Consider the following 19,141-nt stretch of genomic DNA (forward strand, 5'->3'; position numbering starts at 1 on the left):
GCACAGGAGGCTGTCCCGAGTCCTTATGGCTGGTCTGCTCTCTCTTCTGTACTCCCCTGTGTTTCCCACAGCAGCTCTGGTGGCTGTTTCTCACCTTCCCCCAAGACACAAGCCTGCACTGTGTTTTATGTCTTACATCCAAGAAAGTAACTGGCACCTGCCAGGAGCCCCGAGAAATCTGCAGCTCCACCATTTTACAGAAGTGTTGATGGGATGTGTGTTCCCTTCCAAGCCGAGCACGCTCACAGAAAGATAGAAACAACCTTGACAGTGTGCTAGGAATTCCTGGGGAATAGTTCTAGGTCTGCTGTGCTCTAAGTAAGGCCAGTGGGATTCTGACACTACCTGAAACAACTACAAAGACCATGGGCAAGGCAAAGACATTGTGGAGTAACTTCGTACCTGATGGGCGTGCATCAGATGAGAATTGTGCAGTGGCTTCAGTGGTAGATCACACGGTATCCGTGATCTAGTGATCACTGATCGCTTTTCAGTGATAAAGTTTGAAAAAACTTTTAGTAAATACTGTCTTAAAGCCACTTACCTGAATCTGAGGGGGGGGAATTTCACAGGTTTTGTTACACAGCATGTATTATGTTTCTTCTGGCAGCTGTTGGATCTCTTGCCATATTTATAACGATAGATGGAAGCATATTTAAAATCCATATATTGGATTTTAAATATGCTTCCATCTATCCTCAAAAGATCTTCCTTCTGTTTTGGTACTTTGCCTTTTAGTTAACTAGGCTACACAGGTTTCTCACACCCTGTGGGCATGATGTCTTTAAAAGCTACAAATGCTACATAAAGCAGATGGCAGAAGTGCGTACCAGTGCCTGACTGGTCTCCTGTGAGATTGCACTTAGGATCTAAGGCAGCACACCTCTTAATTTATGCTGACCTTTTCATTTCAATATTTTTGGCAAAGCTGGCAGGAGTAAGACTCGGCCCAAGACATGAAAACACTAATTTTTTCAGCTCAGTGTAGAGGTCCTTGTTTTAGTTTATTCCTGTGCCCATGGTGGTTGGATCAGCAATAGCATTGGGAGAAAAAAGTATTTTGCTTGGTGTGTGAAGAGACAGGGAACACTTAAGCCTTCACTTGAGATAACAGACCAGGACTTACAGGCTTTAAATCATGCATTTGCCTCCCTGTCAGAGCCAGCTGACAAAAGTGCTGAAGTCTTTGCACTACATCTGAGGCTGTGCAAACAAACTTTGGACGATCAAAAAACCCACACATTTTGAGCAATTTGGGTTCTGTCTTTTTTTTAACTGCTGGATCTAAGCCCAAGCTTCTGGAAGTTATTTCAGCTACTGAAAGAAACCTTATAAAGCATTTTAGTGACCAGTAAGCTTTGAGTTAATGGTACTGTGAGGAGTTCTGCAGTAACTCCCTATATGCTTTACAACCATCACTGTAGGATGCTGCTGTTGTCATTATTGAGACTAACTACTCTGGACTGTGGGGTAGGAAGAGTTTTCTTTATATCAGAATTTTGAAATTACATTTCAGTGACATGGTCTACTGAAGGCTGAAGTTTCTATTAGAGAAGGCTTTGAATCAGGTAGCCTTCCCCTGTCTGGGTTTAATGGAACTGATTGTTTATTACTGTTAATAGAATTTAAATTCAAAGTTAATTAGTAATTTTGTACTGAAGAAAGACCAACCATTTCTCTACCTACCTGGATATTTTTCTACATATACCAGTAGACTTTCTCTTAGGACCCAAGAACAAATTCTGACAACCAACGTCTTAAAAGATTGAAAAATATTTATGTATCAGATGACAACAATCACAATATATCAGTATCTTTAAAGCCTTAAGTTATTTTCTATTCTAAAATATAGAGGCAATAAGGAACAGCATTTACATGCTATCATACTCTAAATACATTGCTTCCTGAGCAGCCAGGAAAGTTTAATGAGAACAAAATTTAGTTTCCAAATACTCTTCAGAAGCTGAACTATTTCATTACACATCAGCCAAAGACATTTGTATAAAATAAGGTTATATTATTTTTGAACAAGTTTCACAGAATAACATTTATAAACATAAGCCTAAATAATTTAAACACAGCAAATTTAACAGTTTTTCATGCTACAAAATTACTGTATAAAAAAGATTGCCAAAGAGGATGTTAAAAGTGCTCTCTTACTTGGAAGTTTTTCTAGATGAGCCTACTTCTAGTGTAATCTGAGTAATCTGCTTGTTCTCAGGTCTCTTATGTCATTTTTCCATCAGTTCTCAATAATCACTGCATACATCAGTCAGCCCTTTGAAGACAGGTGAGTGTGCCAGCAAGCAGGCAAAAAAACCTAGCTAGCTCCTACCACTAATTTAATTTGAGGATATTTCTCTAAGGAATAAAGTGGATGCTAGTCAGCTGTAACTTCACTGGGAAAAGGAGAATTCCCCATGGCTTGCACGTTTTATATGGGTGCCCTTTTTATTAATGAATAATAGTGTACTTACTACTTCACTGGGTGTGGTGTGATAGGGAACAGCAGAGTGCACAAGTGAAAGCCAGACCTTCCAGCATGTCACTTCAATGTCCCTGTGGGCACACAGGCCAAGGTGACACTGTCACCTTATACATAACATCGTGTAGCACCACCAATATACAAACCAGCTGTTTTAATTCTACCACCTCTCTATGTCTTCCATCACATCCAGTGCCTGATTTTAAAGTGCAAATTTAAAAATTTAGAGAAATTACTTTGGAGGAGAAAAAGTTTGGGGAGGTTTTGTTCTTGAGAGTAATCATGACTCATTAGGCAAAGCAAGATAAAGTGAAGCTACCAGCTTTACTTTGAGACAAAGTATCTCCTGATAAAAGCCACAGTCAATTATTTTCTTACTGTATTGTTTCAATGAGACTGACACATAGTTTTTATCAGAACGGTCTTAAATTATGTTCTAAGACGAGATGCTCCCTTCCTTCAATAATGATTTTTTTCTCCTTTTTTTTTTTTTTTCCTTTTTTATTGGTATTTATAATGCAGCCCTCAAAGAAAAGAGCTAGAGAATTTGTGCCATTTCATCTGTGGAAAGCATCAATGCCAGTGGGCCACACAATCCCCCAGCTCCACCACCACCTACGATAGTTTTAGACTGATCCCTGTAGGTGTAGCCTCTGTTGATCACTTACAAGAGTCAGGAACTGCTCTTATCCCTCACCACTTGTCAATGGATTTGTGTTTCACTTCAATCATTACAACATAGTCAGAACACTAAGTTTCTATTCTGCTCTCAGAATGCCCCAATATAGCCAAAGTGTAGAGTATCTGCTGTATCTAATGTAACCTTCAGAAATGTACAGACTTAGGCCATATTTAAAGAATCAGCCAGCAGGATTACTTGGCATTGGACTGTGCTCATCACTCCCTTTTCCTCCTGTCACAATCATGTGTGGAGCTAACCCAGCCATACACACCACTTGCAGCTGTGCTGGGAGAGAATGGTCCACAGCTTCAACCACTTTTCTTTGTGGCCAAGCACTAGGAGAAGAGCACCATGTGGTCTATTCTGAAAATATCTCCAAACACAGAGATGAATTTGGCATTTCTGCTTGTTGGGACGATTCAGAAGGCAAGTTTTGAGTCAGTCAAGCTCTGCCTCACATGAGCCACACTTTGACTACAGTGGTCAAGGGCACAGCCAATCCCCTGTGGGCCCCCCCAGCAGATGGGGCCAACAGGGCCTAAGTGTGCCACGGGCTCTGTACTGCCCAAGCACACAGTTCCACCTTGCCAAGCGTGGTTGGCTGCAAGCGAACAGAGTGGCTTGGCTTCAAAAGATGTGTGAAATGACTGCTGACTGTAGACACTCCTCCATGGTGCTTCTTGGTCAATGCTGTCCTTACTCATAATAAAGCTAGGAGAATACTTCTAAAGAAATAACAAAAAAAAAGTTAACTAGCTAACTAAGAAAGTAGTTTCTGGTAAAGAGAACAGCTGCCTGGAAATAGTTTGTGCTGGGTGAAGAATGTCCAGAGTTTTTGCCATTGTGCTCTTGACTTACTTTTAGTAATGGATCCAAATAAAATTCTTCAGCAAACTTCAATCAGAATGCTTTAGAATTCCTCCAGTAATCACAGATTAAATAGCAATATATTGAAATTAAACTGTGATTGTCTTGTAATAATTTACTTCACAGTGTTCAGTTAGAAACTGATTAGAGAATTGCCTACTACAATTATACTTGGAGCTTGAGCTCTGTACCACTGTTGCCTGGGCCAAGTCTACCATTCATCTCTGAACTTGGCTTCCAAGATTTCAACTCTTGCCACACCTTCACAAACAAAATAACTAAGAGTGTCATTCTGACCCCATCCCTTCCATTCCTGGGCTGGAACCAGCAGATATATTTGTCACTTCAATTTCAAAAAAAGATGGTACCACAAATTAGAAGAAAGCTTGTTAAAAAACCAAAAAGGAACTGCAGAAAAATCTACTCAGGTGACTCCATCTATTCTTCAAAGAGAAGAAGAAAAACTGCACTTTTGGCATCCCACAGTGCAATCAGGTGTGTCTTCATGGTTGTTCAATGCTTTTCACTAGAAGTAGCCACATAAGGGTGCTTTACTAAAACTGGTTACCCTGCAATATAGCACATTCGGTACCTCTTCAATACTTTTTTTACCAATGCCCTCATCATCTCATCTCATCTCATCTCATCTCATCTCATCTCATCTCATCTCATCATCTCATCTCATCTCATCTCATCTCATCATCCCACTGTCCCCACTAACTACATATACTTTCTCTCACTGCTTATACATGTGCTTTCACAAAAAATTAGTATCCCCAAAATCAAAATTTTCTGTCCTGAAGCCCAGGTCTTCTGTTTGCTGTTAGTTTCTCTGTTACTATCAGCCTCCTTAGTTACAGGAAGATTCCAGAGCTAAGAAGGGTTGTGTCCACCAGTGACCCAATCCAAAGCCAGAAACCAGCTGTAGGCTAATAGGCAACATATTCCAAATTATTGTCTTAGTAAGAGACAACACCCAAAGTTAGCAGGTATTTTAGTCTTACAGAAACCATGCAATGAATTCCCATTACCTCTTAAAAATAAATAAATATATAAGTTATACATGGCCTTCTAAGCAATGCAGTTGAGTTCCAATGAGAGAAGCCCATTTCGAGACTTAAAGCCAGGAACAAATGCTCATCAGACCAATACCTTTTTTGTGCGTATGCAACTACTGGGCCTGTTTGGCATAACACTTCAAGGAATTAAAAGGCAAACTCACATATTAAAACTATTGAGAAAGTCCCATGACAAAATTAAACACAACAAAGCTTGTCAGGTGTCTCTAAACCACAACATTATTCTTCTGGCATCAGAGTTTCCAATTCAGTGTTGGCCAGCAGCACCAAATAAGCTAAACCAGTTCTTTTATAATCCAAGAGTGAACAACAAGCACCACTAATCAGGAATTAAAAATAGCTGTGTATTAATTTAAATAAAGATCTCTTGCTAGCCAAACAGCAGGTAAACTCAGCTCCACTAGTCTCTACAGAAGGTCTCATAAGCTTGACAAAACCAGTGTGAGCAATTTTTGGTAACTAACTCTTTGGGTGAGAGATTGTGGAGATAAGCTGGTCTTTTAAAAACTGCCCAAAGATTTTCTTCAAAACAAATACTTTTATAAAAGTTTATGTGCAAAGCTATCTGGAGTTATTTTAATAATTTAATACCCAATAAGAAAATGTCATCAGTTTCCTCCTTCTGCTCCTTCTGCTCCTTCCGTTCCTTCTTCTTCTTCTCCTTTAACAACTAAAGTACCTAGGAGAAAAAAAAAATAGGAAAAGAAGAAGAGGAAGACATAGTTAATTATGATCTACCTGAAATTATGAACTTATCTGAATTATGAATTATGATCTTATCTGTCCTGTTGGAAAGAGTCAAGAGTTGTATTTCCTGCCTGTTTCTAACCACCATGAACTTCTGCATACCTCAACTGGTCTTAACTAGAAAAGCCTTCGACTTATGAGCTCCTCTGCTGTTGGATGTTTTTCCAACTTCTTGGGTAACAGGGAACAAAAAGGTACTAAAGTATGGTCTGCAAAGATCAGCCCCACTTGGTCTCTGGGAGATGCACCAAGTCAGTTCAATGGCTAACAACATACCCTTCTCTTGTGGGGCCCCTACTTATGCTGCCTTTTCCAGGACATATATGCACAAACTTTAGTGTGATTAGTAACACTACCAAGGACACTTTTTGCCCACAGATATGTGCCCCATTCCTTTTTTTTGTTTTACATTCTAAATTTTTCCTATTACAACAGCAAATGGACCACTGCAGGCCATCCTTCCTAGCAGTGCAATTATCTCATCACGCTTCCACTTTCTAAGAATTTTTTTACTGCAGTTGATCTGGTTTTAGATAGAGTCTGGTAATAGGCTTCCCATCCACTGCTCCCTGTAGTGAAGCTGCCTCATCTTGTGGACATGCCTCCACCCTTCCCTTCCCTTCCCTTCCCTTCCCTTCCCTTCCCTTCCCTTCCCTTCCCTTCCCTTCCCTTCCCTTCCCTTCCCTTCCCTTCCCTTCCCTTCCCTTCCCTTCCCTTCCCTTCCCTTCCCTTCCCTTCCCTTCCCTTCCCTTCCCTTCCCTTCCCTTCCCTTCCCTTCCCTTCCCTTCCCTTCCCTTCCCTTCCCTTCCCTTCCCTTCCCTTCCCAGCTGTTATTCTGACTCTATGTTAGTGTTACCACTCCTGCTCTCCCCTTCATTGCTTTAGTACACAGGGGATAATAGTGAACAGCTACCATCTCCATTGACAGGAATTAACTATTATTAACTATTTAACTATTTTAAAAGAGATTTCAAAATTATCTCATTTTTAGTCACTAAGTGGTTGAATAACTTTTCATAGCAGTGTCTTAAATAGGAGAGGACAGCTCACAAATTGAGGCTTATTGCAGTAATGGAGGGGGATATTCAAGCATTTAGGAAATTTGTATGCAGATTTGAAAATTTGCCCTTGCATCAAAAGCAAACTAGAACATATTCATGTCTATCTCCATTATCTCATGTCACCTCTTTTGTTGGGAAAACTGTAATTCAGCTTGGCAGATGAAAGCCTTGTTAATTTATTTAATGTGAAATCTTTCCATTCCCTATTAGGTATTTGATAAAACTACTTGGGTAACTACAGAATAATGCACAACTCTAGGTTGCAAGACCACTTGGATTTAGCACTCCAAAATCCATCAAACACTGTGGCCAGGATCTCAGTAACTACTTCTGAATAACTCTGAAAAGGAGGGAGGAATTTCATGGACACACAAATGAATCTCTGAGGTTATCTTTAATTTCCCTGTGGTTGTCGTTATATTAAGCTTTTAACTCACCATCCAGCTTTTTCAGCTTAGGTACCCGTTTGGTTGCTTCTTCAATCCAACTGCTCTGATCAGCAGCAAATTTCTCTTGCAGTGGATTGCCTACAAACACCAGCTCCTCTAGTACTGGCACCTCTGCTAGCCTCACAAACTCTGCTGCAACCACAAAGATGAAAACAACCACCAGATTGTGGAACATGGAAAGTACATCTGCACCACACATTCCTTTCACACTCAGTGCAAACATAAAGAGCATGGGATACAACAGGAGAGGGACTGCTTGGATTCTAACTGGTGTCAGGTTAAAGAACAGGGATGTGATTTAAGAGAGGTTGGAGAAAGATGATTCAAAGCATGAACTTAATTTGACTTAGAAGTTAAATTCCATGTTCTAACTATTTTTACTCTCTTGCATGAGTGGATGTTTAGGGATTTTGCACATGTCTGCAGGCTTGTCAGTTACAATCAAAGCTCCATGAGATACAGCACTATATTTCACTTGGTGACTTATGCATTCACCACACTACAGAAGTCTCTACAGAGTAGAGATGCATGGCTTACCCCAGTCTTTCACCAAATTATTTGACATATAAAGAACCTTCAGTTTCTTCATTACACGGATACCCCTCAGTTTCTCAATTAAGTTGTATGAGATCCACAGCTCCTCTAAAGTTTCAGCAACTGCCTCCTGGAAAATGACAGGACTACTCAGATAAGCAGAAGTACATCTTCCTTATTATTCACACTCTTTCTTCACCTTCTACAGGTAACATCACGTGAGAAAATATTAAGGTATATTGGTCCTCATTTCCTTATAAGTAGGTCCCTAATTATTAGGCATGACAAATGCTTGTGGGAATTAAAAGGCAAAGTTATATATGCAAATATATGTAAGGAGGACAGAAATTGCTATATTAGAATAAAACAAGATGTAACTGGCTGCAGTAGTTCTTAAGGCATAGGGGCAGAGGAGACAAATCTGCCTACTTGTGCACTGCAAGCATGTGTGAAGAGAATGCAATTCCACAACTGCTTTGAAAAGGATGTTACACAGTGTGAGAGCATTTTTCATTCTGGTATTTTCTTGTATGTTTGTATGTGCTGGCCAGAAATCACATTCCTAATTCTCTCAAAACAAAGGTTTTTTAAAGCCAGTCATTACACATTAACTCTACCTTTCACACTTCAGGGAGATGGCATCTCTGAAAGTGAGAACAGCTTTGAGGCGAAACAGTATCTCTTGAGAAAGAATTTATATTACCATTTTAAAAATGCTGATTGAAAAAAGTATTCTTCTGGCCTGAATTCAAATGTAACAAAATTGATGCAATTCTTTTCCTCAACTAATTTTCTCCTACTAGGTAGACTCAGTCCTGCCACCATCAGCTCTAAAGCCATACTGTGTCAGGTGCCAGTTAACATAAAAGGGACTGACTTTAAGGAAGTGTGTTTTTACAGGACTGCCAATATTTGTATTAAAGAAGCACAGCCTAAGTATCTTCAGGTAGAAAATTCTGCATGCAAAAAGTCTGCAGGAATTATATTCATGTAAAGCCAGCAGAATTTAAATGGCTTTACAGATAGACAGCAATTTTCAAATAGAACTTCTGATTATCTTTATTAAAGACAATAAAATCTCTCTTCCTAAAATTTTTCAGTGTAGTAAATTAAGATAGAAAAATTTCCAAACATTAAGGGAATTTGAACCAAAAAAAGTGAACAACTATCTGAAAATTCAGAAGCAATGTGTAAAAGTGTGAAGAGATGATAGCAAAAGAAGAATATAAAAGGTTAGTGCCTAACCTTTTATTCACTTAATTTTATTGAATTCAGCAAAGACTTGTATGAACATGGGGAAATTACCCCATATTCTATTTTATTAATGATACTAAAAAGCACATACCAATCCATTCAGGTTCTTTATGTTATTTCTTCCCAAAGACAGAATCCTCAAATTTTCTGCAATAAATTTAAAAAAAATCTCATTAATAAATGGGGTTTCTTTAAAATAAGAAGGTGCTGTAAGTCAGGTAAAATGCCATATTCTGCTTACAAACTGCACTCTGAACAGGCTACCTTAAGAAAGAATGACCTAACAGAAACAAACCCTCCGGACCTAAACAGATCAGCAGGAATTGATACAGGGGAAAGCTCAGAAATACAGTCATGAATACAAAGCTGCTCAGCTATAGGTTACCTAGTTGAAATTCAGTTTTGATAAAAACTGAACAAAAATTATTATTTCACCTTGCACCTGAACTCTAACTGCTGACTTGCTTCTTTTATCTTACATAATTCATGTCCCTTCTTCTCCAGGCAAAAGTGGTGCTGATCTTATTTTAAGGCAGCAGATTTGGTTTCTATACTACAGGCAGCATGTAAAGCTGCCTTACAGATGCCTGATGAGAGACATTCAACTTAGTTCTAGTTTGTCTGGCTTTAGCATCAAATACTTGGTATAGACTGGATGCTTTGAATCTACATTAATATAAATATTTAAGAGGCTTTAACAGCTTTTAATGTTTTATACCACTAAAAAAATTGATTGGTTTCACTTCTATGTATAATTGCCTAATTATTTTTTCTCATGATAGTTACACAATTAAAGTATTAAAGAACAGTTATTTGGAAAGACTATTGGAATATATTTCCCTGACTAGTATTCCCAAATCTTTTGAAGTATGAGCTTATTATGCAAAGAAATAAGTTTATCAAGCTCTTTGACAGATCTCTTGGTGTGCAGTTGGAAAGCATGAGATTCCAGGTTCCTTATCTATCCAGCTGGCATTTTAATAGGAACAGAAAAACCTGGAAGCTCCACTTCAAAGCCTGCCCCTCTTTGTCAGCCTTGTGCCACAGTCAAAATCTTGAAGACAGACCATTAAGACTTCTGTTCCAAAGTCAGTAACCCAAGAGTTTCAAAGACAGGTGTCCAAGAAAGAAAAATTCTATTTCCAGACAGATGGCACATCCGTTTATAAAGTATGAACAAAATGAAACCAAGTATACCCAATCCTCTGCAAACTGGAATGACATTTTCTCCATCCAGTTCTACAACACTCCAACTTCACTGCAACCAATAATGCATTTGCAGAGTTGTTGAACTGCAGACTGTCTCCATGAGGAGCATGGAAAATAGTCAGGACATCACTCTAGAACTGATTAGGTGTTGAATAGCACAGTAAGGCTCATGGGAAGATACTGAAGTGCTTACTGAATGGAATTTTTTGAATGTTGCACTGTGAGACAAGTGCCAAGGCTAGTGCAAGGATACCTGCTGCAATACACCACTGCTGCTCAGCATGCATTCTCCAGTAAGACTGGTCATTTTAAAGGTCACTTGTAATGTTCTATGAGGAGGGAATAAAAAAGGATAATAACAGGTATAAATAAACCTGGACACATGTAACAAATGATGGCATATCTCCTAGCCAGGCAACTAGAAAACAAACACAATGGACAGCTGACTTGTCACTTACTTAGGTTGTTCAAGTTGGCGATTCTGTCAATGCAGTTTGTAGACAGTGATAGTTTCCTTTAAAAGAAAGAATAATCAATTCACAATATATAAGGGATCACTACACTGGAAGAGTTCCATGTCCCAACACCACTGCATTAGAAATAATTATATGTTCTTGTCTCATTAGATGATAAACTAACTGGATGTGTAACAGACTCAAAATATCCTCAAACCATTAAGCTTTATTTAGTTTCTGAGAAAGTACCATGAGTTACTTACATTAACTACTGGATTATCTTTTGATGCCTAGCCTTATGAAGTGCATGGATGTTTATTTCTGAAATTAATCTCTTTCTGGAAGTCCTGCTCAAATTGCCTCTTTTTTTCCATGGATTTTGGAGTGGATCATAAACATGACATTTAGCTGATAGACTCCAAACACCAATCTATAATGATATACTGATAAACAGCATATAATTTTTCTGGGGACAAATATTAATGCAGAATCTACCCTAACACCTTCTGAGTTAAGTTACAGGGGTCTTTGAATTAAAAAGGACAATTGTGTGCAGAAAGAGAAGCTCAGTTAAGAAAGAAAGAAGAAAAAGCTGCTGCTTTGAAGGCCACACTTAAACAGAGTAAACACATACCTGCAGTGGACAGCAGAAAAACTGAAAGGAAGAGAGGAGGATATTTTGTTTCCAGCATGTTTTTAATTGAACTTACTCGCAGTTAACAAGAGCAGAGAGAGCACCATCCATCTTTTCCACAGGAGGAATCTGCCCATACAGTTTCACTTCCTTTGCCTCTGAAGCCTTCTGGCCACTTTTCTCTTCCTAAAGAAAAGAGAAGGTGAGGAAGAGTCTCACTGCTACATGCAATTACCAAAAACTACTACACTAAAATAACTACTCTAAAAATGAATGTTATAGAAGGAATTCACATATAATACTGGAAGGAGAAAGCATTTTGAGTACTGTTATCAAGATTCCTGCTAGTGTAGCATAAAAAGGGTAAAGCTAGCTTATTTTCAAGGTATCAAAATAACTTATACATTATATATGTTGGATTTTAAAAGTTGTGTAACACTTGAGCAATTTAGTAAAGGAGTCATCTGCCACAAGGAATGGAGAATAGATTGAAGGCTAAAATTCTGGGTTAAGACATTTCCATGGAAACTGACATACAGAAACCTCAGCTAGGGCCCATCTATAGCAGAAGCAGATTTAAAAGCTCTGACAGAAAAGTCTCCTTCTCACTTCACCCAGAAATCTCAGAACTCATGCCCAGCTCATGACACAAACCGAATACAGGGGAGTGTGTTTTGGGGGAGAACTTCAACAGATTCACAGCATTAAGAATCTAAAAAAAATATTTTAATTAGCCATTAAGAAAGAGTGGGGGAAGATGTCACACTTAAGAGAATACAGCAAAAGACAGATTTCCTATTGACAACCGAGGTTGATAATTCAGAGTCTTGAAAAATGGACATAACTTCGGCATTTAGGTTTATTAAAAAATATCATCAATTAAAGCTTTTAAAATTCTGAAGTGATGGCAATTTTTGACTAAACACTTGGAACAAGTATCTGTTTAGAGAGTAGCAGCAGTTTTGACAGCTGCCTCCCTGACAGCACAAAGGGAGCATTTTCTCAGTTCACTTATTGTTCAGTGCAAGGACTGGAGGTCCATTAACAAAGGAGAAATCTTGGCACTTTCAAAACAAGGACTCTTGTTTTCTTCTCCATTTCATGCATCTACTGAAAAGAGTGATAGCTGAGTGTGCCCCAGTTTATATGGCTACTTTGTAATTAAGTTAATCACATCCCATAAGTCTTTCAGTATCCCACAGCAGAACATCAGGTTTTGATGACATTATTTTTCCTCTTATGCGCCCAAAATACTTCACAAAACTTAATTTAATATTAAAAGATCATGTTGTCTTGCACACTTACTTATATTCCAGTTTCTGTCCAAATTCAGTGTAACAGTATTTTTACTCAAAATTAATGATTTAGCAAATAAGCACAGCAGATGTTTTGCTGGAATATGGTGATACATGTTCAAACAAAGTATCTATATCAATGTGAAACTTCCATTTTCTTTTCTAAGAACAGTACTGTATCTGTTTGTATTTACATTCAGTTTGTAATTTATGAGCTCATACCAACAAATAAAAATACATTTTTCCTTAAAAACATGAAAGGGAGAGAACTTCCAACATGGACTGGGCCAGCAGTGAGCTCACAGCAGTGAGCACCTTCAGGAAGAAAATTCATCCAGATTGCCAAATACTTCTGGAAGCAATTGCACAGCCACAATATGCCATAGAGAAAATATAGGTATAACAGACATGTTTTTATAAGAACAGGTCACATGTTTGCCAAGTTGAAGCTGCTTTGATTTCAAGTTGCTTTGATTTAACTAATGTCACCCTGACTGCCAGGCATAGGTAAACCCTTATACCAAAAGGGAAGAAAAACATTTGGAATGCAACACAACACCAAAAGCAATTGTACAAGTCACATGGATCCAGATTTGGAAGAGTAAAAGGAAGATTTAGACCCACCCCTAATAACTTGAACAGAAAAGCAAATTCAGTACTTTATGCCTAATATTAATGGAAACTCACTAACACGGGCTGATTCTAAGAGACATGTGACAGAGGAGCAAACGGAAAATAAATCTGTTAATAGGAAACATGGAGCTGAAGTTCTGGAGGGCAGAAAGACCGAGGGAGGAAAAGCAAACTATTTTTATACACAGTTTATACCTCTACTAATGCTTATGTCTGTAAGTTGTTGCGTTCTAGTTCTTACTAGGAGAGCAGCAGTGAAGTTTGTGGGATATACCAACATAACTGGAAAACCCCTGAAATACTGAAGGTACTACACAATGATAAAACTCAAAATGGAAGTAATCTTCAGTTACAGGCTAGTACTTTGAGCTTCTGGCTTTCAAGTGTACCTACCCATGTGTTGTGGTTTGAGAGGAAGTAAGTTTTCTAAGATGCTGTGGTCACACCAATAAGTGTTCAGATTTGAATATTGGCACCTGGTTTGGCCACTGAAGACATTGGATACGCCTCTGAGAACACAGGGGTTAAAGAGCAGAGCACTCGCGGGAGAAGTCTTTTTGAATTTCGAGAGGGAAGCAGGTCGGACCTCCCCTGACCAGCTGTCTGCTGCTGGGCAGGGGAGGGGCAGCCATGCGGCCGGGAGAGGTTGGCCTGGCCCCGAGGGTGGAAGGGTGGAAGAGAGAGAAGCACCGGGAGGCATCGGACAGCCCCAACCCTAGGAGACAGAGAGAGAGAGAGAGAAAGAGAGCCTGTGCCTGAGACTGTTACTTTGAAATTTGATATAATGTGCTGGCAGCACAGCCCAGCCTGCGGAGAAGGAGGAAGCTGCAGCGAGAAGGTGTCCGGCCGCTTGTGGGAGTCTCCAGGCGGGCAGAGCCTGAGTTTTAACCCCTTTTTAGACAATGAAAACTTTACAGAACATTAACTTTTCCTAGAAGAGAGATAGAGTAGAAGATGAAGAAAGAAATGGGCAAGTGTGATGAAGGTCTGAGCAAGTGAGAGATGTCGGAAGAGTGGAGAAGAATCTTAGGTAGGAAGAGATGATAGAGTAGCTTAGCTAGACTCTTCTTGTTATAGCCATAGACAGAACCATGTTCCTTGGGACACAGAGACTGCATCCAGGGGAAGGTGATGGCTCAGAACCAAGAGGGTTCAGTGTTAGTACCCCTCAGCCCCAGGGGGTGAAATTTGGGGGGACAGGTGTCCCAAAAGTGAGACTGTGCCCTTTTTTAGTACGGGACAAAGCATCCTTAAAAAGACAACCCTAAAAGCAGCTCTGGTCCATGTGCAGTAGTGAGAGCACTGGACATAGAAAGAAGAGGTCATGACAGCAGATGTTCTCTGGGCGGTGCCACGAGTGACATAGAAACACAGGAAGTTTCAACAGTGTTTCCAGGGAAAGCCTATGGCACAAGAAAGACTCCCCTCCTCTTGATTAATTGAGAATTGATTATCTACAGGGTGGTGATGGACCGAGAGTCAGTGATTTAGGGGATGGACGTACTGGAAATTTGGTGGGGGGAGGAGGAAATGTATTTGTAAGGTTTTCATTTTTCCTGTGTGTTCCTTTTTACATATAGTTGTAGTGTAGTTAATCAAGTTTTCTTTCCTTTATTTCTAAGTAGGAGCCTTCTTTGCTTAGTCCTGGTCACATCTCACAGCAGAAACCAGAGAGAGTGTATTTTCATGGGAGCACTAGCATTGTGCCAGCATGAAACCATGACACCAGGCTATCACATCCAGATCTTCCAGAGGCCAAAACATTTATAAATCATTGCTCTAGCAGCTGGCCAGAATTAGCAGGAAAGCATGTGTACAACAAACAGCACATCTGTGCCTTCATCTAAAATTCAGAGACTGGGGAAAGATTCTCACTGGTTTCACTGGACAGCGAACCTGACCCTTGAGCATCCCACATCATCATTTGGCATTACATCCCCATCCTTGCCAACAGATAGCTTTTTGGAAGACCAGGTCAGCCACAACCAAATGAGCTTCTGTATGAATAGAGTATTTAAGAAGAAAAAAACCCAAAGAAACTCATCCTGAGTTAAGCTTTGCACAATATGAGGGACTATATGTCAAAAGACATGTAGAAGATTCACTGAATTCAGTACAGTGAGAATTTCATACTTGTTTATTCCATGGGAAAGACTGCAATTGGATAAAGTGAACAGAGCATAATTAAAACATAATACGTCCCCAACTTTAGATCTCTTTTGTGACTTCAGGCCCATGCATATCCAGCAGAACAAGGCAGGAGGGCAAAACAGACTAATCTTTACCAGTTATATCAATTTAACAGGAACATACAGAAAGTCCAACAGAATGTACTATATAACAACAACAACAACAACAGTAACCATCATTTTACTTTGTGAAACTTCTTAAAGCCAATGTTTCATGCAAACATATTCCTTACAATGTTTGACAAACAAAATTAGCTGAATACAGTCAAACCTCACGCCGCTAGACACTGTTCTAGTTCTTACCCATTTGGCTAGAGCTTCTTTGATGGTCGTTGCTTTTGCCTAAAAGCGAAACAAACTTAAGTGAATATTCACTGAATTTTTTAAGTGGCTTGTTCACTGCAAATCTTTCCTTTTCCTTCCCTCTCCCGATCCTGCTTGTTTGCCCCCCTTCCACCACTTTCCTGTATTACCTCAGGTCAGCCAAGTCAAAGCAGTTGGAACCCCCCAGTGTTTGGAACCCCAAAGCAAATACTTTGCTGCATTTTCAGAAGCAAACAATGAGCCTAATGTCAGGACATTGTCTTCCTGATCTTACTCTCTGTCCCATGGCACACTGCTTATTAGCTTTTATGGTGAAATTCAGCTTAAAGGCATAAGAAGTTACTGCAATGAAAATTGTGGTCTAATGCTCTTAAACCCTCATGCTTCCTACTGTGCATTAGCAGCTTCCCACCTGAAAGCAAGTCTGTGACCAGAAAATTATACAGCCTCCTAAAATTCACTGAAGAAAATAAGGTACAGCTTGCCAAAACTCAAGAGCAATCTGGATTATATATATTTGGGGTTTCTTTCCAATGGTTTCACATTGAGTTACACCATGTGATGTGAAAACATGTATGTGATGTTATTATTCAGTTTGGAAAAACCTGAGAGCTGCTTTTTAAGGACTGATCCACTGACCAACTTTCTGTTGTCACTAACTCTTACTTTTCCTCCTCACATCAGAGTCTCAGTGAAACCACATAAAGATATCCAAAACAGTAGTATATAAACAACATGCCTAATGCTTCTCTAAACATTAAACATAATCCAAAATGTCTTGGATTAAAAAGGTTTCAGAGATCAATCTTTTACAAACAGTGATGAACAGCCTTCTTTCTACAAATATAGGAAGACTCTAGTTTTGGCATCTCTGTTGCTCCTAAGTGTAGCAGGGCGTGGATAAAAGCAGCCTTTCAGGTAATCAGATATATAACCCCCCCTTACTGTAGAAGTTAAAAACAACAAATTAACTTCCCCCAAAAATCTTACAGGCAGCCACCTCAGTCACAGAGCTTTAGTATTGGGTACTTTACTCTGGACCACAGGAAACTCTGGTCGCAGCAATAAAAGGCAACAGCTGAGGCAGCTTTATATAAGAAAAGGCCACAGCCACTGAACACCCAGCAACAGCCTAAGACCCAGCAACACCAGGGAGCCCGAGCATGCATCTCAAAAATCAACATGCACCTCCATTTAGACATCCTCAGATGTTCCAGCTCTTTCTGCCCACGGACAGGCACTCATTTCAATCTGGCCCATACCAAGGGATAGCTAGCTCTTAGTCCTATTGGAGATGACCTGCAAACTTGAGTCCCAGCAGTAGCTCCCCAGTGTCTGCCAGAGATACACATCTGCATGACCTCCTCTGGTTCAGAATATCACATCCCTAAGCTCCCACTACAACAGCCTCATTCAAGCCAATTAACAGCTACCAGTGTGGAGGCAAAAACAGCTGGCTTCCAGTTAATTGGGGATTTTTGGGCAGAAACTTCATTGCCTTTTTCATAATTATGGCAGCCAGTCACCACAGCATTTGGGTACATGATCTCAGTCATTCATGTTGAAGACAGAAATGCATTTATAAGATCAGTGGCTGCTGCTGTTTTGAAGTCATGCCTAAAAACAATTTGGACTTTAAAGCTACTGATCCATGTGAACACAAGGAGCAGCTTCTTCCCTGACTTATCTCTGTTGATTTGATGAAAACATGGATATCAGGACAGCAGGTTATCTCTCTCTCTCTGGAGAGCACATATCAGGGATTTCATTTTCTTTGAGATGTACTTGAAATTTCTGTAGGTAAATCAGAGTATCTTCTGCTACAGGAGGTTACTCAAGGGAAACTTCCTCCAAGAAGCTTATCTGCAGGGTTCTTCTACCTGCTTATTGAACAATTTTCTACAGGTATTTAGACTAAAGAAAGTCATAATATTTTATTTTAAAATATTCAAAATGCCAAGTGATCAGTGGGCATCCCTGAAGAGTCACCATCAACATGGCAGAAATAAGAAACAGAATCTCTGAAGGGGAAAAATAACCACACCTGTACTAGTAATAGTTGTAACAAAAGATGTATTCCCCCCCAGAAAAACCACAGCAGTTGGACAAATAGTATCTACAAAATTTAGACCCCCAGGAAAAAGCAAAACAGCAACATTTCGCCTTTATTTGCAGACATTTATTTGTATTTAAAATAGACGAAATCGGAATTGCACAGCAACAGATACCAAGCTAATCGCTGCGGTGATCACCGACACCGCCGCCTTAAAACCACGTACTAGCGGAGATTTGGGAGTTCATGACTCCCCTCTTTCCTCGCTTCTCCCCGAAATCCCCCTTTCCAAAGGCGCAGCAGCAGGCCACCGGCCCCCGCCTCAGCCGCCGCCCCGAGCCCCCCGCTGCCTCCCGGACGGCTCTCGCCGAGCCCCGGCTGCTCGGTGGGGCCCGGCCCCGGAGGGCTCCGCGCCACCACGGCCGGCCCGGGGGCCGCTCCGACCCCCGCCGCCGGGCCCCGGCGCCGCCCCGGCCGCAGGACTCACCATGGTGCCGTGGATACCGCGAACGCTACGGTTGCTACGGGCGCGGGGAACGCCCCGCCCGGAACTCGCGTAGAGGCCCGCGGCGCCTTCTGGGACGGGCGGTGCTGGCCGGGGCCTAGCCCGGGACGGGGCTCACGGCCCGGCCGCGGCGCTGGGGAGTCCCAGGGCAGCTGCGAGCGCCCCCAGCTGTGGCCGGTGCAGCTCATCCAGCCCCCGAGCACTCGTGCTAATGGAATGGGATGGGCGTTCGGCCTGGCAAAGAATTACTGTGGCGGGTTCCGGGCTCCTGAGTACAAGAGCAGCTACTGGAGAGGGGCCAGTGGAGAGCCGCAGAGATGATGGATGAGGGGTCTCGAGTCTCTCTCTGGTGACGAGAAGCTGCGGGACCTTGGCCTGTTTCGTCCGCAGCAGAGGAGAGCTCACCAATAGATAGAAATTTCTCAAAGGTGGGTGCCAAGAGGACGGTGCCAGACTCTTTTCAAGGGTTCAGAAATCACATCTCCTTGTCCTGCCCAGTGACAGGACGAGGAGAAACGGCCTTAAGCTGAAACACGAGAAGTTCCACCTCAAGTTGAAGAACCTCTTTACACTGTTCCAGCAGAGCCCTGGAACAGGCTGCCGAAGGAGGCAATGGAGTCTCCCTCTGGAGACAGTCCAAATCCACCTGGACACATTCCTGTGTAACTTGTTCTAGATGACCCTGC

At 40.8% G+C, this 19,141-nt stretch overlaps 1 protein-coding gene across 2 annotated transcripts; it reads right to left on the bottom strand.

Moving 5' to 3' along the window:
- Positions 1–1,828: 1,828 nt before the first annotated feature.
- Positions 1,829–18,472, bottom strand: DNAL1 (dynein axonemal light chain 1). 2 transcript variants are annotated; one of them, XM_058806861.1, is made up of 8 exons: positions 18,438–18,472; positions 15,877–15,915; positions 11,533–11,642; positions 10,826–10,881; positions 9,250–9,305; positions 7,908–8,034; positions 7,359–7,448; positions 1,829–5,792 (listed from the first exon to the last, which is right to left on the bottom strand). In XM_058806861.1, the coding sequence occupies exons 1-8, from the start codon at positions 18,438–18,440 to the stop codon at positions 5,722–5,724; spliced, it is 552 nt and encodes a 183-aa protein (XP_058662844.1). In that variant the 5' UTR covers positions 18,441–18,472; the 3' UTR covers positions 1,829–5,721. The 2 variants fall into 2 exon arrangements, with proteins under 2 accessions (XP_058662844.1, XP_058662843.1); XM_058806860.1 differs by having other exon boundaries at positions 7,359–7,502.
- Positions 18,473–19,141: the final 669 nt, after the last annotated feature.

This window comes from Ammospiza caudacuta, chromosome 6, assembly GCF_027887145.1.
Source record: "Ammospiza caudacuta isolate bAmmCau1 chromosome 6, bAmmCau1.pri, whole genome shotgun sequence".
Lineage (NCBI taxonomy): Eukaryota > Metazoa > Chordata > Aves > Passeriformes > Passerellidae > Ammospiza > Ammospiza caudacuta.

Coding starts and splice junctions, on each gene's coding strand:
- DNAL1 (XM_058806860.1), bottom strand. Junction 10,882..11,532: donor TCTGCTCTTGTTAACTGCGA/GTAAGTTCAATT, acceptor TTTCTTTTAAAG/GAAACTATCACTGTCTACAA. Junction 8,035..9,249: donor TAAAGAACCTGAATGGATTG/GTATGTGCTTTT, acceptor GTCATTTTCCAG/GAGGCAGTTGCTGAAACTTT.